This window comes from Gouania willdenowi, chromosome 15, assembly GCF_900634775.1.
Source record: "Gouania willdenowi chromosome 15, fGouWil2.1, whole genome shotgun sequence".
Taxonomy (NCBI): domain Eukaryota; kingdom Metazoa; phylum Chordata; class Actinopteri; order Blenniiformes; family Gobiesocidae; genus Gouania; species Gouania willdenowi.
This window is the reverse complement of record NC_041058.1, coordinates 26,994,177-27,020,693: the sequence shown is the minus strand read 5'-3', so window position 1 is coordinate 27,020,693 and position 26,517 is coordinate 26,994,177. Positions and strand designations below refer to the sequence as shown.

General features: G+C 37.3%; 1 protein-coding gene across 6 annotated transcripts in view; it reads right to left on the bottom strand.

The window, feature by feature from the left end:
- Positions 1-212: 212 nt before the first annotated feature.
- The window catches only part of cfap46 (cilia and flagella associated protein 46), a 62,984-nt gene continuing 36,679 nt past the window's right edge, over positions 213-26,517 (bottom strand). For 3 of the 6 annotated variants that reach the window (XM_028468706.1, XM_028468707.1, XM_028468704.1), the window contains 21 exons: positions 26,245-26,400; positions 25,928-26,076; positions 23,950-24,048; positions 23,803-23,863; positions 23,586-23,702; positions 20,536-20,736; positions 20,336-20,442; positions 19,083-19,262; positions 18,012-18,150; positions 16,834-17,031; positions 14,931-15,119; positions 12,449-12,631; positions 12,085-12,255; positions 10,505-10,602; positions 7,209-7,276; positions 6,833-6,999; positions 6,568-6,665; positions 6,213-6,283; positions 3,795-3,968; positions 653-732; positions 213-397 (listed from right to left, as the gene is read on the bottom strand). In XM_028468706.1, the coding sequence (XP_028324507.1) occupies positions 392-397; positions 653-732; positions 3,795-3,968; positions 6,213-6,283; positions 6,568-6,665; positions 6,833-6,999; positions 7,209-7,276; positions 10,505-10,602; positions 12,085-12,255; positions 12,449-12,631; positions 14,931-15,119; positions 16,834-17,031; positions 18,012-18,150; positions 19,083-19,262; positions 20,336-20,442; positions 20,536-20,736; positions 23,586-23,702; positions 23,803-23,863; positions 23,950-24,048; positions 25,928-26,076; positions 26,245-26,400 (2,712 nt within the window). In that variant the 3' untranslated portion in view covers positions 213-391. Of the gene's footprint in view, positions 398-652; positions 733-3,794; positions 3,969-6,212; positions 6,284-6,567; positions 6,666-6,832; positions 7,000-7,208; positions 7,277-10,504; positions 10,603-12,084; positions 12,287-12,448; positions 12,632-14,930; positions 15,120-16,833; positions 17,032-18,011; positions 18,151-19,082; positions 19,263-20,335; positions 20,443-20,535; positions 20,737-23,585; positions 23,703-23,802; positions 23,864-23,949; positions 24,049-25,927; positions 26,077-26,244; positions 26,401-26,517 lie in introns of those variants that run through there. The other 3 variants (XM_028468705.1, XM_028468708.1, XM_028468709.1) reach the window with 3 other exon arrangements.

The following is a 26,517-nucleotide window of genomic DNA, read 5'->3' as shown; positions in this document are numbered from 1 at the left end:
GAGGTTAGACTATCCTTCAGAACTCTCACAGAATAAATATCCTGGAGTTGAGAGGACCTTAGGGAATTCTACAATTTATCAACTCAAAATCCAAATTTTATTTCTGTAGATTTTTTATTATTGATTTTCATTTATTCTCAAACAATTTTCAAGTGTTAGGCCTCTGGCTGAGAGACACCATTGCTTCACTGAGCAGTTCGTCCATCCATCCATTTTCAGACCCGCTTGTTTCTGTTATTCAGGGTCGCGGGGGTCTGCCGGTGCCCATCTCCTGCTCACACTGTTCTCTAGGCGGGGATGCACCCTGGACAGGATGCCAGTCGGAAACTCATGCAGCACAAGGACAAAATGCAAACTCCACACAAAAAGAACCCAAGTGCTGAGCAGTTCATCACACCTAAAAATAAAAATGTACAGTTGAATTAAAAGTCAATGCAAAATAAGTAAATGATTGATTAAAACACAAAGCACATCCTCTAGAGATATAAGGAGAAAACGTAGGTAATGGGACAGCTCAGCATGAAATCAGATGATGGAATTGATTGAAAAATCCCACTTTAAAGAGAGATGGGTAGACCTCAAAACATGTGCAGTGGTAAAAGTAATATTGCTCTCAGTATCTGGTAGCCTCAGATTAATTTCATAAACTCACCGCTTTGATGGCTTGGCCTTGATCTCGCTTCCCTTTGGTTCCCTTCCCACCTTTGGTGTCCTTTTTGTTGTCGCTTTTAACTGTCACAAACAGGGAGCAGAATGAATACATAGACTTGTCTGCAGAGAAAATGACAGATCATAAACTGAAATAAAAATTAATAAAACTTTAACGGTGCAAACTCAGTGACTTTCATTTGTGACCGAAGAACTGGAAGTTTCTACCAAGCAAAAATATTTTAGCCTCTGTGAAAAGCAAGATACATTCCTGATTTTTATAGAGGCTCTTTCTATTCTACCAAAGTCTTCATCCATGTTAACATCATTAAATTGCTTTTTTGAATATATTTCTGTTATTGTAGAAATTAATATCTGGATCAACGTCTTCACCGAACTAATTTATTCTATACTTTGAGATATCATTTTGATTTAAATTTAAATCTTCAAACTTACTAATCATTGTGGCTCTATGTTTATTGTCTCTTTCATACTTTATATGGGGCCTAACAATTTATACTCACTATCTGTCATTTAGTGGGCATTTGTTTTTTTAATGTCTACAGCTCGATCCACGAGGATGTTACACTTTTATACATTGTTTGCATGTTGCATATGTTTTAAACATAAAACATGCACTTTACACTTCAATATAAAGTTTGTTTTGAAGCCATTGTTTTGATGCCTGTTCCAACACCATACACACACACAGCTCTCTAGCTGCATGCAACATGTTCCCTCAACGCAGGGACTAAGGCATAGTTCATGACGCAGTAGTGTGATTCGGGCTTTAGACATTACCTGTTAGCAAACAATCAGCATAATAATGAGCTTTTATCATGCATTGTAATGGCTGCCCATCATGAATACCCACTTTGGTAAAACAGGCCACAGTGTTCCAGGATGTCTGCTTGAAATTCTAAATGATGGCAGGATGTAAAATGAGCTTTTTCTGCAGAAGAGATTTAATTTCTAAGGATAAGTAACTGCAGTGTAATTTTCCTGATGTCAAAGTGTTTTTACATAATTTATTCCATTATAAAGATTATAGAAAAGAATCCTGCGAAGTGTACATCCACTCGTACTTGAATTAGTTCATCGGCAGAAAGTCAACCCATGAAAACCTGATTCTCTTTATCTTGCAATTCTGTGAGACAAATTGCATCTCAGCAAAGATTGTTCTCAAAAACATTGATTGAAACATTTTTATTCTATTTTATTTTATCAGAAGCGTTAAATTAGATACAAACATTTTAGAAGTAAAATAAAACCAAATACGCCTGGAAGGAATCTCTTGATTTAGACTCACCAATCTGTCAAGTACTCTTTTCAAACAGGATAACATACACTGCTTTTCTCCTGCAGTCATGTTTTCCAAAGACTTACTTCTATAAAGCCCATGGTAGCAGGTAGTTAAATCCATGGCTCATCAAATCTTTTCCAATGTCGGCATTAGAGAAACGTAGAAAAAGGACACAAACTTTCATTTTCTGAGAAAGTAGTGATTTTAGTTTTTTTTGTAAAAAATGTAGATGAAGCTATAAAGAAACACTCCAATGCTTCAAATAACCATATGGGAAGTTTTAAAACAGTAAAATGTTTTGTGTTTGAAAAATGGAAACCCTCTCCTCACGTCTTTGACACAGAAATAATCCATTTAAATCTATTTTCCATATTTTTTTTACTTACCGCTGCATCGCATTGAGAAAAAACAAGCAGAGACCAGGGGCCTCATTTATCAACGCTGTGTATGTACAACAGAAAGCGTACGCCACATATAAGCAAAGTTTGGGATTCATAAAAAAAAAAAAAAACCTGGCGAGATAATGTGCACACCTCCATGGCAGCTCTGACCCTGCTCTGCACACAAAATCATGAGAAACTCCTACGCCAGCGCCAACAGGAGAAGGATGAAATTAAAGACTCCTGTGAAATTAATATAAATTGTGTGAAATAATCCAACACATTGAAGATTTCACAACACATATTTGAAGAATACATTTGCAAAAAATTATACTGACGCCCCAGGGAGTGAGTGACGTGCGTGCGCCTACAAATACAGCTTTATGTTAATAATAATAGTAATCAAAATCACATGATCACTGCCGATCAATTGGCTGCAACACCTGTAGCTGTTATAAAAAGGAACACACTCTAATGCGTAAAGACGCACAATGGCTTCTTTGGCACTGCTGGAGGATGAGGTGTACGCAAGACTCTGGAGGGGAGGATCTACAGAGACCAGCGACAAATATAGACAGGTTTTTCTTCACGTGCGTCAACCTTCGAGTTGATTGTGATTTATAAACAGAAACAGGCGTGGGATGTACGTGCGCACTCGTTTATTTCTAAAAAAAGATTTCTATGCACTTCCTGGTTTTTAGAGTATGCCAGCTGAAGTGTGCTTACCTAAGCACACTTTTATAAATGAGGCCCCAGGTCAGCTTATCTGATAAAGGCAATACAAGAAGCTCCTAGAAGTGAAACTGTTTGTGAACGCTCACAAAGCACTTCAATTTACCTTTATACTGAACAGAATATAAATTGTGTAAACGGTTCAAACAGTTATTCACAACCATTGCTGGGGGTGGGGTTAATGCAAAGTAATGTAAATGCACAGCCTTTGTTTCCGCCCCCTCCGCCTGCAGCTCTGACTTCACGGAAACTTCAGAATCTCTGAAGATTGTTTTCTCCCTTGTGTTTACACACACTTTCTGAAAGCATGCCTCATACTCTCAGAACTCTACACACAAATTCAAAATAACACAAACAATAGACAAAACCCCTCAATTCTCCTGCAAAATGAAACTTTACATTCAAAATGGTATTTTGTTTTCAAATGATACACACAAACCATCATATGAATAGACATTCATAAGAACCAGTTGAACACTGATGTGCTCAATATCAAACACTATAATGAATGGAAAACACTTTCTCCATTCATCTGAATGGCTTAGGCCTTTTTTTGTTCAAATATTATTTCATTTCCATGTATGTGACACTATTGGAAAGTTTCCACTCTTTCAGAATCTGTAAATAACTCAAAACAGCCCCTGGCTGTCATGTTACTGGTTTTCTCATGGCCCGTGAGTGGCTGGGTTTTACCTTACAGGTCTAAGGTGGTAGTAGAGAATCTCTGATACCTTCATGTGGTTCCTCTTTCTTCAGCCGGCTGTAAAAATGTTGCAACGAAAAGTCCCGTGAAACTGAAGTTAGACCTTCCTCTTGAAGCATGGACAATGACTCTAATGGCAACTCGTGCAATAGTTGGTCAGCCAGAATCACTAAACCATCCTCCCGGTGTGCAGATAATTCACCTTGAACACAGAGTCATTGCATTATTTTTCTTTTCATAACATGACACCACAAGAAATAAACACTCCTGAAATGATCACTGCACCAGTACACAGACAAGCTGGGGTACAGCAGCAAGACTTAAACCCACATTTTGCACCAAGTGAGGGAGCTGAGCGAACCATTGTTCCTCTCAGCAGGATGTATAGAACATTTTAAAGGGCCCATGTAAAGCTAAATCAACTTTTCTGAGCTTTAAACATCATAAAGTGCTATTAGGGCTTCATACACATGCCCAAAGTGTTTTCTGAGCAACTTTACACAGAGGCTAAAACTCTGGAAAACAGGCGAGTTTGGGAAAATAAACCTCAAATACTATGTTTTTGGGGTTCTTAGAACTAATGGAGATGGGTGAAAAATAGCACGATATGGAAACTTTAACCTTTATTGAGCTACCACACACAATGTGCATACTTCCTTTACAAAGTACCACATATGATTAGATAAGGTATCATGTTATATAGTTATGAAATTATATATCTATCTATAAATACAATGTGTGTGCGTGCGTGCGTGTGTGTGTGGAGCAAATATCTCCCCGGCCTGTTCCACCTGAAACTTTGTCAACGGCTTCCAAATACCCAGAGTGTGTGCATCTGTTGTGGAGTAATGTTTATTTTAATTTTATTTAACTTCTGGACAGCACGGCAAGTGAAACCTATTCAGCTTTTGACCTCAAAGTGTGAGGAGGCGCTAGCGCACCATCTATATCTATTTCAATACACAGCTCACTTGAGATGCATGCAAAAGCTCCTGTGGACTTCTCTTTTGATGAAACCTTTTTTTTACCGTTTTTCATTTGGTGATGTTTATTTTCATGTTAGTTTGACCGTACGTTATTTAGACTGGACAGACCTCACCCAGAAGTTATTGACGGGCAATGGCTGCTGTGTTGAAAGCAGCACATTTCTTTGTGGCGCGTGTGTGAGAACCAACGGAAGAGATTAGAGTCCCAGGTAGAGAGTCTCACGCACACACATCGATCAGGTGGGCTTCACTATCAATCACCGTCTACGTAACATGCGTGCAGGTATGTCAGTGTTGAGTGTATAACGGACCACCATTTAGTCCGGTTACAGTCTGTGTCACAACATTTGTCCATAGCATGGTAGTGACTGTAGGTGTTACGCTCTGAGTCAGATCTAAGTTTTTACATGTTGCTACATAGTGAAGGTCACCTGATTAGTGCAGCTTCACTCACGACACACCTGCCACTACACCTAACGACTGAAAATAGATACGTTTAGTGAAAGTTAGGCAGGTACACGTGGATGGACTGGTGCGCATAAATTTAGAATGAATTAACCCCCCCAAACACACACACGCCAAACAACAACAAAAATATGAAAATGACTGAAAATACACTAAACTAAATATTTATACAAAAGTACAGAAAAGACAACAGAAATGCAAAAAACTACACTAAAAAAAGATACAAATTGACTCCATAATTACGCGACAAATGCAACAAAAAACAATAACTATACCAAAAATACACAAATGACGTAAAACAAAAAACTAAACAATATTTATACAGGAAGTACACAAAACGACAACAGAAATGCACAAAAATATACAAAAAGGCCCCAAAACCAAACAAAATGACTAAAAATCATGGATTACAGAAATATACACCATACGACAACAAAAATATGAATATGACTAAATATTTATACAAAAAAATACACTAAAATGACAGAAATGCACAAAAAGACAACAGAAAGATACAAAAATGCTCAGACTCCAAAAAAACATACATTACAGAAAAATACACCAAACGAAAAAAAATATAAAAATGAGTAAAAAAAAAAAAACCCAACACATTCATCATGAGCATGTCCCATAGAATTAAACCACGGAAATTGCATGAGCTATTTTACTTTGCACCTGCAAATATACCCCTTTATAATGCTAGTATGTTGTTATTATTATGTCCATAATTGACAACTCTACTTAAGCGCCCACTATGAGAATACATACTTCCGACGGGCACTGTACTAGTATAATCAAACCGCCAACCTTTCGGTTACTGAGCCAAAGGCATTGGTCAACCATTCACTCTAATCTGCTTTATGTTCAATTTGTTGAGCAAAAAAGACACATTTTTCATTCATGTTGCATATCTTATAAGATATAAATGCTTAACTATGACACAATGCAGTTCTGTACACAATGTAACACAGGGAGCAAACACCCTCTCTTGTTACCTGAGCTGCCTCTTTCCTTTCCATCTTTGGTTTTGATCATTTCAGGGGATAGTGGTTCTACAGCCTGTGGCCTAATTGTTGGACACACAAACACACAAGAAGTGAAAACTATTTCAAAGAAACAAGACACAGTAGTGAAAACACAGCTGAAACATCTTTTTAAAAGATGGCTTAATACAATCAAGTCCAGTTGTAGGAATCTCTTATAGTGACAGTAACATATTCACTAATGGATATGTCATTATGAGTGAACACATACACAACAAAACAAATAAACTAAACTATATAACACACTGAAATACATGGCAGGGTTTTGTGTTAAACAAAATAAATAATCTAGCTTTGTATAGCTTACCTTGAGCAAGAGATGTTTAACTGTGCCAGAAGTGGATTCAAATAGTCGTCCATATTCTTGACCATTTGTATGAAGTGGGGAGATGACTTTTTAACATCCTTTGTATTTTGGAAAAGAAAGCAGATGCAGAATTTAAGAGCTTTTTTTAAGACACATAACAAGGCAGGACATGTTCTAAATACAAAGCAGTGATTATATCCACCAGACCCACTGTGGGTAGTGTAAAAACAATATTTGATACACAGGTGACTGATGAGGTAAGAACCTGTACTGCTTCAGAGACATTCAGGCTGCCTGGATCACGGGGCCAGGGTTGTGTCTCTTGGAAGGCCTGTCTGCTCTTCTGACCATAGGTGAGAGCATGCTCTCTTAGCTCCAGAAGAGCCTGAGGGGAAACTGCAACCTTTGCCACCCTGGAGCACGTCAGGTTACCTGTAATAAGACACGTGTGTGACTCCAGCAGCAGCTTCTGCCATGTTTCTCTACACCCGCACCCCCCACCTCCCGACTATTTCCATTCAAAGTCAATGGGAGAGACTAAATACAGTGAAAATGCAATGACATGACATGCATCCTTTATGACAAGTCTGCCTGCTATATTAACATAGCTTGCTATTATTTTAAACGTGAAAATATCAAACCTGAATCTTGCGGGCTTTTCTTCAGCGGTGCTTGGATCATCTCATAGAACGCCCCATAAAGGTAGTCTCTGAAAATTTGACAAAACACATAAAAGCAAGCATGTCCAGTTTATTGTTGTTTATTATGTTACAACTCACAATTATGTAACTCAATTGTTCCATCATTACAAAAGCAGGAATTGATAGTAATTGGTGCCCAGCATTTTGGCTGTTTGCTAAACCATTTAAAGCCATCAGTCACATGTGATTAGGATCATGGCAGAGAAGGCAATGATGAGGCTCAGGTCATAACTGCCACCTCTTACGTCTTACAATTTTTAACAGGAAATACACAATTTCTGAGTTTTTAATAATTCTACAAAACGTTGAAAAAAATATATAATTCGTCAGAAATATAATTGATGCACACTCACTTGACAAGATGTCAGGAGAGACCCTGTCTCCGATGTCTCCCCTGACTGTCAGCGATGAGCACACACTTAAAGTAGCCATTTGCTTAAATTTCTTCATGTCTTTTTTGAATAACAAAAACAAACAAAACCAAAATGAATTTGATTCCTTAAATGCTTAAATTTGTGAGGGAATGATACATGCACACAATGTTGCATCAGTATTAGCACTGTAATCACCAATGTTACTAATCACATAGGGGTCTATTCTCCCGTCTGGACCTGCAGTTATCGTTTCTCTTCTATGCGTAAGGAGCCAAAAAGCGCGTATGTGTGAATGAAGGCGGGCTTAAGGAAAGGAGGCGGTGATGTCATTTTTTTGGGCTGTATAGAAATCACGAAACATGGAGTTTTCCCAACGCTTGTAAATGTCATTGAAATCCATGAAAATGATAACGTTGAAACGCCTTCATTGATAAACAATATAACAAGATGATTTCAGCAGATCATTGATAAGATTATTGCAGTGTGACTGAGTCACAGTTAAAATCGTATTCCTTGATCATCATCATCATCACTGTAAAGCGTGACCGAGTTAGATGCGCTGGAGATATGAGGAAATAACGCGGCCGCAGAGCATCCTGCTTTAATACAGAGGGATGTTTGCAGTGAAGCACAACTATTAGCTTCCATGATACACAGTTTTAAATATCAAATGTTTAAAGCGACCTGAGCTGAGCCTCATTAAAAATGTGTGGAAACAGTTTGTGGTTGATCCTCATCTGCATATGACAGCTTGTTTCACTCTGTAGTGGATCAAACTGTGACTTTAAGTTGGACATAGTATGAAAATAGTTGAATCACTGTGACCAACGTGGACAGAAGTCTGCATCTGTCAGAGTTTTAATTAATCGAGCAGCAGCAGCTGAGTGATCACAGCTGCTGCTGAGTGATCACAGCTGCTGCTGAGTGATCACAGCTGCTGCTGAGTGATCACAGCTGCTGCTGAGTTACATTGTGGCTTCAAATGTAACTAAGTCCATATTTCTAGTGCAATATAATGTTTCACCTTATCGGGGCGCTGCACTTATTCCAGGTTAACCCTGGAATAAGTGCAGAATAAGAGGAAAAGGACTTACGCACACCGGAGAATGTGCGTAAAGCCAGATTTGAATGGGAACACCCACATTTCAGGGCTGCTCCACCCACAGCGACTGACTTAAGTACAGGGGGAGAATAGCACACAGCCAAAAACAACGCAGCTGCGTGGCTTTTTGGACTTACGCACATGGGAAAATAGAGCTCATAGTCCTGTGTGAGCATTAAGAGTAATAAAGAAACGAGGACATACTGTACCTTCCCTGATAAATGACATAGAGAAGTTACATTACAGAAATGACAGAACAGAGAGTTTTACTCTTTGATCTTCTTATTGTAATCAGTCGATCACTTGATAAGAATGCCCACTATTAGCAAGTTAAAATTGAGGGTTTTCACTGACGTCACTTTCTGGGCAGGTACTCGGATGCGCGGCCATGCTGGAGGTAAGTGGTTGTTGATACTACATGTTGGAGGCTCACAGAGGTGTACTCTGCGATGGATAAATCACATAAAAGCTCCTCAAAATTTATTATAGATGCAAAGGCATACAGGAAGGAATTCGGTCCGCAGGAAAAGGCACGATATTTGGAAAAAATATGGTTTATTGGAGGTGCAGATCCAAATGAGTCGGCTTCCTCGTCTTGGATCAATGACGACCTGGAGAATCTTCTGTCTATTATGTATGCTGATAACGTCAACTACCTGGATTTCACAAAGAACTACACAGCGGTCAAACTTATAGAAGTTTGGTGGTCGCCTGCGGCTGCAGAGGCTCACGTTAGCAACGGATATACTATATATTGGCAGATAACTCAGTCAGTTCTAATAATTTCACAGTGAATCTGCAACGTAGTTACTGTAAAATAGTATACGACCACCAGGGAATTTTAGATTCAGGCAAATCAAACAGTTATAGTCCGTTAGATGCGACTACTCTGGACCTCGAGCCTCGGATTGCTACGGATTGCTACATCCAGCGGTCTAGGAAGCAGCGAAGCTTCATACCAGCCGTGTTCGCAAGCGGAGGAGACGTAAGCGGTGTGATCAGAAGCAGGAGCGGGGCTAGCAACCAAGCTAAAAGCTAATCCTCAGACAACGCAGCTTCCTTCCATCCTGCGTTCTAATGTCCGTTCCCTGGAGAACAAACTGGACTACCTGAAGCTGGATTTAAATGTAAGATGGGAGATGAGGGCGGTGGTGTTTGCATATACACCAATAACAACTGGTGCAACAACGGTGAGCTAGTCTCATGTCACTGCTCTCCTGATGTAGAACTACTGACTATAAAATGCAGACATTGTTCTCCCTGATCTTTTATAAGTGTTGTATTTCACGGTCTGATCGATTAGTACAGCCAAAAACACATCAATAGTTCACCATTTCCTTTAGAAATTCGGGATTTGCCCATTTGCTGTTTGTAAACCGGCTGCTGATCTCCAAAATGGCAACTTCCGGGTTGATGATGCGGTTGGTTGATGACGCGCCATGAGAACCCACTATAAATGTTCTTTCAGTATTTTCTTTGCTAAATTATCTGTCCTGAATCTGAGGATTTACAAAGAAAATAAAGAACACAAACTGCCTTCACTTGTATGTTTGATAATTCATACCTAAAACATAGTAAAGAATATTTTCAAACATCTCACTGTGTTAAAAAATTGAAAACACTCCCCCTTTGCTCTTCACTTGACTGCAACATCAATTCTGATACAACTGTGATGTGCAGTCATTTTTATGCACCATGGGAGCAAAAGGGATTAGACTGCATAGCACTAGACAACATTAAAAAAAGGAATAAATAGAAACCTGTCTTGGGAATGCTGAAGCAGCAGAATCTTCTGGTTGGGTGGGAGCTTTGTGAGGATGCTGAGATGATTTGGATTAATGCTTTCACTGGTAAATCCCTGGAGATCAGAAGGCAAATTGAAAGTGTCTAATTTGACAGCATGTAAAACAATTTAACTGAAATTGATTTTAGCATGTATGATCCTAAATGTGTAAGAATAAGAAAAGGCCTGCACAAGAAAGGATCGCACAACAGAAAACCTTTCTATATTTTTCTGCATCAATTCATCTTCTATACCAAATCGTTTTTTACAAAGTGTACCTAAATTCACTCAGGGCACAGGGTATGGTACAGTCTAGACAGGACACGGCTCTACATACAGTACATCTATACAAGCCAAGGCCAATTTTTTCCTTTGTTCAAAACTTGAACATTTTGAATTTTTATAAAATAAAATTCTAAAATAATGAAAATCTAATTTTTTTTAATAAACTAGTTGGAAATTCATTTTGTGTAACACATGTTTACACATTCGACCCCCGCCGAACCCCTGAAACTGACTCAACAAACAAGTAGGGTTTGATCAAACCACTAAGCCACTGATCTAGACAGCATGGATATGTTGGTCATTTGTTTTTAGCAATGATTTATTGCATTACTTCCAATTGTTTGCATGAGAGCAAAATTAAAAATGTTAAAAGTTCTACAACAGTGAAATTTTAACAATATTCATTGAAAAATTATTTTTGCAAGAATTTGTAAGTGTATGTCTACGACGGCATTGACAGTCAAACTTTTTGAAGCACTGCTCAATTATCAATAATTAATATAACCGTGGATCATTTGTGTTGGACTGTGCTGTACCAAGTGTGGTGTCAAGTGAGCAAACATTGTTTGGGAGGAAATAGGTTTAATAGTCTTTACAGTTTTGTTGTTGTTATTTTTTGTTTTAGTTTTTTTTAAAACAGAGGAATGGACTTCACAATGTGCAAAAGGTTTAAATATGACTATTTTGCCTGTTTTTGCAGCTAAGAAAACTTGGCATGGGATTTTACAGGACCCATGCAAAATTTGGTGATTGATTGTTCATCGGAAATATGAAGGAAGAAAGAAAAAAAGCAAGTTTTAAAAAATAGGTTCCTCAACAATATTTTTAGATTGTGATTGGAAACCAAAGTACCCAGACAAAACACACACACATAAAGGGAAAAGATAAATTCAAATTGGCCAAGTAGGTAAATGAGCAAAATGATGAATGTCCTAAAGCTTTGGCCCTTTGACAGACTAGTGCTTTGTCTAGAGTGTACCACGCCTTACGCTGTCAGTCATCTAGGCTCTGGCAGTACTCATAATGCTGTATCTGATAGGCAGTTATAGAGGATTATTAAATTAATAGTCAAAAATAAAATGCTAACAAGTGTTTTAATTTATTCTACAAATTGCCTGATCACATTTTTCCAGAGATGATAGCATATGATAAGCTGATATTTTAAATATGAATATTTATACTTAAGATCTTGTGTATGTGTGGTTTTCTATACCTACAGTACAACTACAGCAGAGGTCAAATCTAATATTCATAAGTCGCATAACCCAGTACCTTAGAGAAGGTGGCATGTGAGTTCTCAACTTTCTTCAGAATGCTGTGAAACCTTTCCCCCTCCTCCAGCATATTCCTGCGGAGGTCCAACAAAGCAGCAAGCTGCGATGTTCTGGTGTCAGTACAGGTAGGATTCTGGCTCTCATCCATCACTGCAGCAGTACAACAACTCTGGCAATCAAGATAAAAGTGAAGCAGACCGCTGTTAAGGAGCAGTTTGTAAGAAAAGAAACATCAAAGGCTAATAACAGCTTGCCAAATATCACTAATATGCAAACATGAGGGAGCTCTGAAGTTGTAAAACGTGCTTCTAACATTCTGAGTTCTTCAACAATAAATAAAGCAAGTGAATGGCGGAACATACCTGAAAAAGCGCAAGATATTGACCCGTCATCTCAAGGTCTGACTGACCATAACACTCCAACATGTTGACAGCAGCCTCAGTCAGGATGGAGGAGGGCAGGTTGTGTTGAAGACAAAGGTCAGAGGCCTCAGCCAGAGCTTTACTGGCCTGCGCTAAGAGTTCACCAGCTTTGTGACTTTTCTCCTACACAACATATAACAACATTCACTAACAGCCATATGTACAACACAGGAAAGACATTAGAATATCTTTAAAGAAAGACTTTCAGGAAAGCAAATGTACCATTGTTCTATTTTAGGTACAATATCAATTAGTGATTTGAGGTGCATTGCTGCAAATACTGTAGTTGTCAAAAATGTTAACTGGTATGACATTTATTTGTGGAGTTTGCAACTTTTCTCTGTGCATTATCATATGTTCTCATGGTTGTATGGCTTCCATCCTGCCCTAGCTTCTACACTGCTGCTGAGCTGCTCCATCGGTTTTTAAAAGTGCCGAAAATGAAATCAGCAGAAAACCCTGGTTACCTCCTTGAGTCTGAATATGTGTAATATTAATAATGGAAACACGATTAAAACATTAAAGATCTCTGGAATAAAATTAGAAACGCTGTTAGGTTGGAAATATCAACAGAGTGAATGAGCTTGTTGACTTTTTCATCCCTCTCGACCTATGACCCCCCCATGTCACGCATGCGCACTTTCAGAATGTGAAAAGGCCTATACCTTGGATAGTCTATGACGCTGTTGAAAAAGCTTTAATTGTTGTCATTGCTAGTCACCTGTTTGCAGGTTATTAGCAGAGCAACAAAATAAATTACCAGTATCAGCAAAAGAGAAAAGTAAGTGGAGTCACTGCAACAGCACGTAGCAGTACTTTTAGTCTCCAGCAACCTTCCGGCAACAGGATTATGTCTACGGCAACAACAGCTACCTTCCACTCACATCAATCAACGTCCGGTTGCACATGTTTTTTTTTTTTTTTTTTTTATGTGAAAATAAAATAAAATAAAAAATCAGACACGCATTTTCATTGTGGAAAAAAAAACACATATACCCGATGACCTTTATCAATGTGAGAAAAATTTAATCTGATCTACAACCTGCATTTTTAATGTTAAAAAAAAAAATGCATTTAAAAAGAAAAAAAAAATGCCCTTTAATGTAGAAGTGCGCCATCTAATGTGTAAACCCATGGTTTTCATTGTGTTTTTCATTTGGTTTTCTTTGTGTTTTATTTTTTGGTTTTCTTTGTGTTTTATTTTTTCATTTTCATTGTGTTTTCTCCTAAACGGCCTCCCATAGTGTAGTGGAAGTAATCTTTTTTTTTTTTTTATCCTTGATTTTTAATTTTTTTAAAAATTATTTTTTAGTCAATATTTTTTTTCCAGTCCTGTTTTTTTTCTTTTCTTTTCTTTTGGGAAGCCTGCAAGCTCCTCCCACACAAAACACAGGTGGAGACAGGTAGTGTGTTTCTGAGTGGCTGGAGGAAGAAAACAAGTGAAAATGACTTAATTTTTGGATTTTCTCCGTGAGCGAGGGGTTCCAGAGGAATGTACAAACCCCACAAAGTCATTTTCACTCGTTTTCTTCTTCCAGCCACTCAGAAACACACTGCCTGTCTCCACTTGTGAAACAGACTAAAAAATAAAAAATCAAGGATAGATGAAAAAAATGAAGACAAAAAAAAAGAAAAAAGTAGTCTAGTCCTCTTATGTAGGTTCTCTACCAGAGGCCTGGGAGTTTGAGGGTTCTGTGCAGTATATTAGCTGTTCCTCTGAGCATTGCACACTGTTGGACTGAAGATGTTTCTGGAATCTATTGGAGCCACTCTCCTAGTTTGGGGGTGTTTGCACCCCTAGTGTTATCTCCACGCACAAATCACTGCATCACGTGAATCTTTTGCAGCAAGTGTAGCAAAAGTCACGTGTAAGAACACTCCATAGAGGCCTGATAGTTACAGAAGATCCAAATAAAAATTTACAGTTACAATAATGGCCCTATAGTGATCATGTGTAAATGTGTAAACTAAACCGTTTTTGCTGATGAGTTGAAGTGCCTTCGATTTATTTTAGGAAAGGTTTTTTTTTGTAAGTACTTATTCTCTGTTTAATATACTCTAGAGAGAAAGCCTTTCAATTGTGATGGAAAGGATCCATATCTTGGTAAATTGTTATTAATCAAAGCAGTTTTCTTTAATGTTATGAAATAATTAAACTAATTCAAAATGACCTATTTAAGGAGAGTTATGGAAAACAATAAAGTCTTAAAATGACACAACAATCACAGAAATTGGCTGCGAAATCCTGGAGGAACTGGTCAATTTTGGGTCATAGTCAATCCACAGGTTGGCCTTCCTACTCTTGCAATCTCAGCCTGGAATCCAATCTGAAGCTTCATTCCAGAAATGTGCAGTGGTAGGAACAACTAAGATACTGTGCAGAAAGGAATAAGCCCTTTCTACCTCATTCTAACTCATTTACCTTCTTCTCTCCAGTCCAAAGAGCGCTCATATAAACTGGATCTTCATGCACAGCCATCAGTCTTAGATATTTCCCCAACAAGCTCAGAGAAAAAGCCTTGTCCTTCACATTGTTGAGGGAGTAACTGTTGGCTGCCGTTAGATGGCTCAGAGCTGTCTGCCACAAGTTTTTGCCAACTCTTGCCCACTCCTGGACAAGACAAAAATAAAATACAAAAAGATGGATTAAAAACAAAGTCAGTTTGATCAAACCAAGGAAACACAAAACAAACAAACTTCTGTTCTTAAACAAGGAGATTTAGGACAGTTGTAGGAGGAGGAGGCATAAAACATTCATGTGGGCAAAAAAAAAAAAAAATTATTGAATTTCTAAGAGGAATTACATTACAATGCATGTTGTGTTTGGAATAGATTAAGATTAAATCAAACTGACCACTGTGCAATGAAAAGTTTAAAAAGGAAAAAATAAACAATAACCCAAATACAATAAGAGATTTGACAAGGAATGTAAATGTGTTTGCAAAATACAGTATTTAGCTTTTTTAAAGGCCAACAACATTAAACACATTGTCAAATGTATAAGTTGAGACAGCAGAAGGCAAATAATCAGGCTTTCTGGAAGTGGCGTTTTTTTTTCTTATTTAAAATGTTCTATAATCCAATAAATAAACGGGTTGAATTAATTTTATTTATAGAGTTAGTGGATGATATAAATGATACATTTTCACAGAGGCATTCAGTGCCAGGAGAAAAGCAGAAGAACTTGAGCCTTGGCAACTTTCAGTAAAATTACACACACATCACTTTATCGTTCTCTGTAGTCCAGCACTTTGGAGAACCATCCCACATCGAATATATTTAACCTGGCGGAGACCACTGAGTTTAAGAGTGAGCCACAGGTCGACCTCAGGAGTGTTTGTAGTTACAAAACTGGGTGTTTATTTTTTATATGTTAGCACCCTCTAGTGGTAACACTAGGCAACTAATCTACCCATGACATGATGGGGCAGTGGTGGCCCCTTCTGGTTTGAATCCACTGTGGGGCCTTGAGCAACTGCTTCAAGGACTCGCTTGAAAAAATAGTTTCCTAATCTTCAATGAGACTATCCTGGTTAAATAAAGGTTAATTATAGTCAAATATTTGTTTTTAACTGACTAGATTTTTTATTATTTTTTTTTTTTAAATGTGGCAGGTAAATAAAAATTTTTATGAGTTCAAAAAACATCTTAATTTAATTTTTAATCTTCTTTAATTTATTAGATGCATTTCTACCTACAGATCAATGTAAAAGTCCATCCATATGCACACATGTATTAAAATCAATGAAGAGGGTTGAATACTGAATTATAGTTCATCAACACTTACTCATATTTGAGTTTAGTATACAAAAGATGCAATCATTTTAAAAATGTAGGGATATAAAATGAGGTGACGGATATTGGGGAGCATAAAATGGGCTCCCTTTTAAATTGTTTGTCCTCTAGAGTTTATCATCCACACAGCTTGAGGGTAGTGGAAATTTTAAATATTTTTTAAAGTAATGCTTCACATTCTCCTGCTTATGGAGAGTATATCAAACTTGGGCAGGGTGTGTTGGGTTGTGTTTTTCTCCTGCAAGGCTTACATTCATGTCTGTGAAGGTGTTTGTCAGGAGCTGGTTTGTGTTTGCAAATATGACATGCAAATGCTGATTGGCTGGAATCTCAAAAATGGCGATGCCCATGCCCATTTATAAAGCTATGTGTATTTGAAAGGTAAATACTGATATAAATTAGAAACTAAGTTGATTCAGCAGTAGACGTGTCATTCATGTGATGGGTGACAACACTAAAGTATGGCTTCTTTCTCGCTTTGTCCCATGTTTTCGCATTGTTCAATAGGTTTCTATACTACACTGTTTTACCTCCTCTTTGCTTTGTGGCTCAGGTGAGCTGCGAGTAAATTCCTCCACTACTTTTTCAGCAGCAGTCATCTTCTGTCGGCCCAGGGTTTGGTTTATTTCCAAAGCACAGTGCTCCTCCAGTATAACCAGGCAGAATTCTACTAGAACCAAGTAAAGGCACATCAGCCTGGACATAGCTACTAGTGACAGTCTTTGATTCTGGAGTAAGAAAAAAAAAGGCAAAGAAAGTGCTCAGTTAATCCAGAGACATGTAAATAAGACAAAGGGTAAAATAAACTAAATATTTACAACGTAATGGCAGTATATGCACGTGTTGGATATTTTGTCTTAACTGTGAAAATGTAGATCTATCATTTCTTTAACCATGCATCAAAAAACACATACAGATAAGTTGACTGTAGGCAGGGTCGGGTCAATTATCATTTCAATCGGGTGATTGATAATTATAATTATGGTGTGATTATAATTGAAATTGTAATACAATACAGTTCTAGGGCGTACACAAACAGTTAACAATTATTAAAATGTGTTTCATATAAACTTTTACCACTACCTGTATTTGCTCTTCAGGATCATTTTATTATTATTATTATTATTATTATTATTATTATTATTATTATTATTATTATTCATTTATTTTTTAAATCAAGTGGTATCCTGACAGAAAAAAGGCTCAGAAACTCACACCAATAATATTAATATCAATATTTTCATAGATAGGGAAGCCTATCAAGGTAACCAAGAGATGAAAAACAAATTAGGTGATAGATAATATTTTTTGTGTATTTTACAGCTGATTTAAGACGTGGGTCAAAACCGACCCATTATCATAAGAGATGCTGACAGAAAGCTAACACAAGAGGAAGATAAAATGTTGGGGGTATTTAATTAAAGGCACAGTAATTAAGAATGTAATTGTAATTGACTTTCAGGGGGAAAATAATAATTGTACTTTTAGTTGTATTTGGAAAAAATGCCAGTCACCGTAATCATACTGAGTTGTAATTGAACAGGGATAATTGAAGACACAAATGTAATTGAAAAATGTTTTTTGTTTTCTAACATATATACAGTAAACAGGCAAACCCGTCATTTCGAATTAAATATGCAGAAAATTTGAAATTAAATACTTTATCAGGGTTAACTGAGTCAAGAGAACAAACCAGCACTTTACGTACCTCCTCCTGTGAAGGGGACAGACTGACAACATTTAGCACTGAATGTTGCTGCGTCGAGACAGCTAACTCCATCTGGTAGAGGCCATCGAGTAAGACCCGCTGTTTCTCCTCTGGAACGCTAATGTGGTTGGCTAGGAAACTGCAGAACAGTAATGTTAGAACAAGAGTAGATGTGTAAAAAAGGGAGTTTAAAGGTTAGCTGTATAAGAAATTCACTTACAATGTATCAAAAACATTTGTATGTCTCATTTTAAATATTGTATCACTTTTTTTAATTAGATCTTTTAATCACAAATAGGAGAACACACCATACCATCACTGTAATACAGTATATTTTCCAAATATGGAATGTGTTTGAACTTTTAAAACGTAATTGATTTACAGATGCCGTCTGCTGTTTAAAATCATCCATAATCTGCTAAAAGACTTTGTTCAACCATACCATATATCTGAACCATATCTGTAATTTCCTTCATTCTTTTTAACAACACCTCTTATTCTTATTTCTGACCTCATTTTGGGGACTGCAGATGGAAATGAGCTGTTGCACTAAAATCTGTTACAAAACATCTTTATTCCTTTTGAATTTAATACCTTTTTACCCTCCCATAAAAAAGATTGTGAAAAACAGTTTTCTTACTTGAACACCCCAAAGGATATGCAGAGATGGGTTAATCTCTCTTAGCAGTCTTTAAAAATTAAGTTTTTATTTTGCCAAACCCCCAAAATTAACATTATAAAAAAAATATTAATATAAATAGATACAAATTAGAGGGTGTTTTTGTAATGTTGAGTATTTAATTTAGAAAAATACATATATTTGAATGAGTACTGCAAAAATTACTTCTATCTTGACATTTTTGAATCCAGTCTTTTAATTGTCAAGATGTTAAATTACAGTAATCTATGAGTGTTCCTGAACACAAAATCCCTAAAAAAAAGTAGGTCTTATTTCAAGGAAATGTATCTCCCAATCCATTGTGAAGCACAGATGTTTTTAAAACTAGCACTACATTGACTGCAATAACAACACTTCATTACACATTTGTATCTGGGTTGAGTGTAACTTACCTTAAGGCATGTGCACATTCTGCATGTGCTTCTGCTGCGTTTTCCTGATAGTTGAGCTTAGTGAAAGCACTGGCACACTCTCTCAGTGTATCAGAGGCTGTAAGTAGTCTGTCGACAGCTTCAGTACTGAGAGACATTCTAGGTTCACCACCAATGATGTGTATGTTTGCCACAGCTCCTCTGAAACACAATCCATGACTTTAGTTCCAGAACACAGATAATGAGGGTCTATAGGATAAGTTTTATCATTTTCATCAACTTTGGGGTGCTCAGGGTTAGTTTTGAGATTTATGTAAATATTTGATTCTGCTGTTAAATTGTGGGTTCGTTCTGTCAGTTCCTTTTGTTGGATTTTGAAGTTTTGCATTTCACGATTTGATTCTTAGATGTGAATAGTTTTGCAAATAAAAAAGGTAATTCTCTGAGTTAAAGGCGGACCGCGTACTTTTTGACCTAAAGAGTTGACCCAGAGTTATCTTAAATGATTCCTCAGGCCAAGATACAGCGCTTGACAATATCAATGCTCCGAGCAGGGTTTCCCTCTTGAAATACCGACTATGTAAGTTTGGAGAGACGGACCGTCTTTGGCCAGGTCATGTGACCTTGAAAACATTTCACTTTACGGCAGTCACGTGACCACAGGCTCAGATATATATAGTTCCCACGTGATGTCACACCATAAGGGCATTTCCCAATCCGGCGCCATTGCTGTGGGCAGCTGAAACGAGTTATCGCTGTTTACAGCCAAAAAAGCACAATATGGTAGTTTCATGTTGGGTTAATGGTGCATTAATCACCACAATAGTTCAGTTTAATGTGGAATCTTTAGTAAGAAAAGTCGGCAAGTCAGATCTGTAATTTCGGGATAAGGATTGGCTCTTGGGGCTTACAGTCTATGGGCTGGAGGAGGAGCCGCCACCGCCGCACTCTTCTCCCCGCCCCTGGAGACCCGGTGCTCGGCCCATCCCCCCCGACCCCGGCCACTGCGCCAACCCTCGTCGAAGGGGGACGACAACGGCGGCGAGGTCACGGAGTGGGGGGGTGCAGAGCATGGGGCTTCCAGTGGCGGGGAGAGGAGGGCGGCGGCTGCTCCTCCAGCCACAGCGCGTTACTGGTCTAGCGCCCTTTAGTGGCCAGTAAAGTAAAAAATTCACTAGACACAAATTAGATTTTGCTTTCTAAAAAGACATATCAGTTTTTTCAACACAAAAATCACCAAAAGCTTCTCCAGTGAAAGATTTAAGACTTTTTACCTCATTTCTAATGAGGTGATCAAGAAGGTGAGCTCTTGAAGTCGGTTCACCTGATCCTTAAGAAGCAGCTTCAGAGCACCACAGCCTTTTCTTATGATTTCATCAACCTGCACATTTGAACAAAAGGCAACGATGAGGACTATAAACAAGTGCAAGTCATTTTTTACTGTGCAGTATCATAGGACATGATTAGTTAGTACCTTGGTGTATGACTCCTGGTCTCTCTGGCCTACCACAGCTGTGACTGTGGTAAGAGTAAACTGGTACCAGAAATATTCATCACCACCCAGAGTTTGAGCTTGTTTCAAAAAGGTAAAAACCTGAGAAAAGTCCAGCTCTTTGCAAGCCAAATTGGCCAAAGAAACCAAGCTTCTGGATTTCATATTCTGGTCTTCAAATTCCTGCACAAAAGAAAACACTAATGAAATACTATTGGACTCCACATTATCTCTAAAGTTGGCTGTACCTTAGGATACAGTCAGGCCCATAGATATTTTTAACTGTGGCCTATCAGCATTTCAGCTGTGTTCTGTGCAACAGTCAATTTGAAGTGAGACGATGTATTTAAGTTTTGACATCTGTGTTTATTTCAAGGTTTATAAATAAAAATCAGATTAAAGAATGAAAACACTTTTAATAGGGGCCATAAGGGGCTAAATGACAAAATACCATAAATAAAAAATCTAATCGACAACAAAGAATTGATTAACACAATGCAGTCAATGAGAGTCTGAAGTCTTGAACCCAAGCACATCTGGTGATGTTTTTTCAATCTTTACTAGTTCATCCCTTGTCAATACTTTTGTTCTTCTAATAATTCTGTCAGATTATTTTAGTTTTTATCTTTAGTTTCTTTTTTTATTTTATTTTTAAAAGCAACTAACCAATGTCACTTTTTTGGCTTATCGAGGCTTTTTATTTGACTTTGTTTTGTTTTTTCTTGACAGTGAGAAAATTCCCATAACTTTTTTTCTGTGGTAAACAACAAAAAATATAGTCAATGTTTTACTCTCAGTTCTTCAAAAAGTAAAGAGGGAAAAATAATTGTTTAAAATGGTCTTTAAACTTTGATGTGAATGTCCTAAAGTGTGCCTAAATCTACATTTAACACACATCATAGTTTTTTAAATCAATGAGTGTGTACAGAGCTGAAATAGGATAAAGTGTATTCAGTAATCCAAAGCACTCATAAATGTTTCCCAACAATTTGACAGGGGCCTGCTGCAGGTACAAGAAGTAAGTAAGTAAGTAATTTATTTATATAGTGCTTTTTACAGATAAAATCACAAAGTGCTGTACAGAACAGAAGAGAAATTAAAATAACAGGAGCAACATCATAAAAGAATAATAAAACAAAGATGTATTTACATCAACAGGCGGAGCATTATAAAAGGATAATAAAAATTAAAATCCATTTAACTAAAAGCTTTTCTAAAAAGCAAATGTTTCTTAAAAGTGTCCACACAGTTGAGCTTCCGGACAGACTGGTGCAGGTTATTCTAGGGTCTGGGGGCCATAGCCTGGAACGCCAGGTCTCCTCGGATTTTAAAATTAGTTTTTGGGAACTTTAGGAGAACCTGGTCTGAAGACAGAAGGGTGCGCCCTGAAGTGTAGGAGCACAAGTCTGAGATATATTGAGGGGCCTAGCTATGCAAAACTTGACCAGAAGCCAGTGGGGTAATGTGGTAAGTTCTAGGGGCACCAGTCAAAAGTCTGGCAGCAGCGTTCTGTATCAGCTGGAGTCTGTTTAGGGTCAACTTATTAAAACAAGTGAAAATAGAATTACAATAGTCATGATATGAATGCGTGGATGATCAATTTGAGACCTGATTTTGATAACAAGTTCCTCACTTTAGATATATTTCTCAGGTGATAAAAACAGTTTTTGGTCAGTTGACAACAGTGGCCCGACAAAGACAGTGCTTTCTTAAGGTCATTCCCCTTATTGTGATACTCTCCTACATAGTGTTCCTCTTGTTTAGTGATCAACATCGGTCAGCATGTTTAGCTATGTGAGACTATGCATCATCTACCCATTCTTTTCAATGGGACATAGTTCAGGTCATGTGACCGCCATGTTTTCCGTTTCTCAACGGCACTGACTTGTCAGACATTCCTTAGATTTTTACTGGAAATTGCTATATATTAAGAGAGCTTGTGCCTGTAGCTTCATTTTGATAACATTTCTAGTGAGAAATTAACCGTTAATTTTCATAGTATCCATTGGGTTTATGTATACAATCCGTAGTTTGTTCCTAGTTGTTATGGTGTTGCTAAGGACACTATTACATATAATATATATGTATTACATAATTTGTTTATCATTATCATTATTATCATTATATTCATTTACATTTTTATATTTCCACACCGCAAGCCTAAAGTAGTGTTTGAAACCTTGTAATGATGTAAATTTAAAAAAACATCTTTAAAATAGGGTGACATGAGTCATTATAAACCTGCTTTTACTTTTCTTTTTTTAAAATAACTATTTATTTTTATTAAAAATTCATTAGACAGGCATTAAACAAAATTTATTTTATTTGTAAAAAAAAACTACATTTCGGTCAAGAAATTCCATGCCGATTGCTCCAAAGGCTAAAGAAAATAATTTCAAATGTTACATACAGTAATATCTAGTCGAGTGATGATTCTTTACATCAAATGTGTATTATTGATTTGAGTAACTGTTTGGAGGTATTAATTGTGAAGTAATTTAGCTTCTTATTTTTATTTATTTATTTATTTATTTATTTATTTATTTATTTATTTATTTATTTATTTATTTATTTATTTATGTAATTACAAGTACACAAAATGTTTTGGATTTCATTACAAGATTGGGTTTTGGGTCAGGATTCTGGTTATTAATATTTAATTTCAGCTAAGTTGAAATTGAAAAGACTGGGCAGATGATGCATAGTCATTTTACGCTTTCCGAGGTGTTAGAAATGATGATTCCTGTCAAATCTTTTCTTTTGTCAAAATAGCAGAAACTCTAATGCTTGCCATTTTCCCTGCTGTAACCACGACGACATTTCAAAACAAAGGTTCACTTGCTGTCCCACCACATTATGCAGCAATGCCTCACCATGCACACTTCTAAACTTCTTAAATTCTAATTTTAATATCTAAATCATTTCACATCAAACTAACATATTTCTTTGACTAAGACAAGAAGATTTTTTTCCTAATTTACAACAGAGATTTCTAAAACAATGAATGACAATGAGCTTCTTCTACTGCTTACCTTAGCCACTAGGTGGGCTTCTGCTAGGTGCTGCCAGGCAGACTGATAGAGCCCCAAGCTCTGGCATACTTCTGCTTTGTCCAGCCACACTTCCTCCTGAACACATGTGTTATGTCTCTGTTGGCAAAATATGTTTTTTTCATCCCTCCCTTCTGATAAACAATTTTGAAAGAGAATTCAGACATTTAAGAGTTGCCCATTAGTGAGCCATCTATACCTGGTTGAATCCACTGTAATGATTCCTCTTCTCCTTTGTCAGAAAAATGGTTTTGCGGGCCCTGCGCTCACAAATATGGCAGATTATTGTTGAGAGAAAAAAAAACAAAAAACAAATCATTGACATATTTAACCAGAATTGACATACTCCATTTGTTCTTGTAGTTGAAATGCACTCAGAGTCTGAAGCTTCTCTTCATATGGAGAGCATGTCATTAAACCCAGCTCCGCACAGGTCCTCACAATTCTAAGCAAAGGAGAGAAAGAGGGTGGACAGTGCCAATTACAGACAGGTACAGTAAAGGAACTCTTTAAAAAAAAAAAAAAAAAGCTGAAGGAGAAAAATAAAAATTAACCAGAAGGAAAGTATTGGAAATTTGGGGAATTGTGAAGGGAAGATGAAGAGTTTACCTATTCAAATTAATCGTTGCATTAAAAAAACTCAAATCCAACAAGTCAAAGAGTAGGGAAATAAAAGCAATACGGTTAATGTAGAACACATAGCACACATGAGCTAACAGAACCAGACGGTCAGTAAATAAAATTACTTCACAAATGTAGTCTTTTTCATATTACATTAAAAAATGTGGATCCATCAGACAGGTTCATCTTCCTGAACCACGTTCCTGAGTAATGAGGGAGCTTTTTTCAACTGAAATAAGGAGCGCAATCCTGAGCACATTGGTACCTGCCTCCCTTCAGCGAGAACACACCTTCAGTCTGTGATTCAGCCAACAGAAACACACGAACAGCCAATCAGCTAACAGACGGTTGGAACCAGCGTGCGGAAACAGCCTATCATATGCCCGTTTGTCACCATTGACAGGCAAACACTAATCATTCAGCAGCTGTGTCGTTTGGTTGCCATGTTGAATTGTTTTCAAGTAAGTAGCATGCAGTGAGCGTAGACTGTGCCGTAAGAAGCCAGAAGGACAGTAGAGGCAGCCGCTATGACGAAGACAACTGGGATTCTTTATCTAGGTCAGTCAATCAGAGTTACTCGAACTACAGCAAGCCACGAGGACCAAAGTTTATTATCGTGAAAAAAAAATAGAGGAAATATAAGCGTGAGAAATGTCAAGTGTGGCGTGTGGTGTGAGAATGGTTCAAAGTGCGTGAATTTCACACTCAAAGTGTGATGGTTGGCAGCTCTCCACAACTAGAATTACATACTCAACTTGGGGGCCTTAGTCTCTGGAACTCAATAACTCAGGAGATATGCTCTACTGCAGTGGTCTCCAACTGTTTCAAGCCCAAGATCCCTGACCTCCACCTTGGTGATGGCAATATTTACCCAATGAATTGTAAAAATAACAAAACAAATTTTACTTCCACTTTCACAATTTTTATTCAGGCTAAATTTATTTGAATTACATGAAATGCTTTGGTCCATTGTTCAAAAATAATGAACCAAAAATGCTATCTATAACTAGCATATTAAACTGGCCGTATCATTTGATCCTATTGATCAATTTAATGTGCCTGTTATGCTGAAAAAATACAAGGACTGGATCGACAGAAGCATCAATCAGCTATAATGTATTTGTGTTATTTCTTTATTTATTTTTTGTAATTACTATAAATTTCCTGTTTCATTTGTGTTCCGGTGGTTTTGTTCAGGCATCTAAACGGGCAGCTATTGTTTTTACACTGTTGTGTTTGGCCGCTAAGGGGTCCTGACCTCGGAATGTACGGGCGATAATATTCTCTGTCACAATCACTACTACCAAAACAATAGCAGGTTAAAATTACAGGAATGATTAGCCTAAATAGGTCCAGCTCTTCCCACAGTGAAATATTAGCACAATGTGACAGCTTTTCTGTTCAGAATATTGTAAGGTTAATGAGAAGGAAAATGCAATTTATGGGTAGTTCCTCAACTCTAATTTGTTTATCATTTTAATAACTAAAAATTTGTTTTAAAATCAGATCATGTAAAGATTGTAAATATAATAATATTGTTTACAATGGATTTTATGCATCTGAGAAGCATAACATTAAAGATAACCCTGTGATCTGTAGCCTTCAGATAACACCTGACACTTGCAGTCTCTGTCCTCCTCTTAGAGCATACACATTCCTACATTGACAAAAAAATCTTCTTTTTCTGTAATGCATTTTCTTACCTGAGTCTGTATAGGTCTGAGAGGCTCCTCCCATCCAAAATGTCGTGGGCAATGGTTTCAGCTAAATGCATAATTGGAAGTGTCATATGTTCAAGAGATAGTGAGTGTAGTTGTTTTTCCAGGATGTCCAAATAATGAAGGCTTTGTTTCTGCAGCCATACAAACATAGGAGAAAATCACACAATAAAAAAAGAGTAAGCGTGTATGATATTTTCAACAGCACTTTGACTTATAATGCATTTTCTTGTTAAAAAACAAAAAGGACGGATGCTCAGAAAACCTTTAGCAGAATTTAGCTGTTCGTGTTGTAGTCTTACCCCGTTAGTGATGCTGTGTTTGTTTATACAGTGGGGGTTACAGGTGGTTCTGAATGTCTGCCTGGCCTGGTCTGGACAGACGTAGCATGCAAACTCCCTCAGGGTAGATGGAGGTGTAAAATCCACGATAGTAGGTTTGCCATCTGCAGGGGTAGGCTGATCCAGTAGATACAGAATACAGAAGTAACATTACATTTTTTTCATTTGAAGTAAGAAATCTACTTGTAATATTGACTCCATCAGAAAGATTTTGGCTGAATATACAGCAAAAAT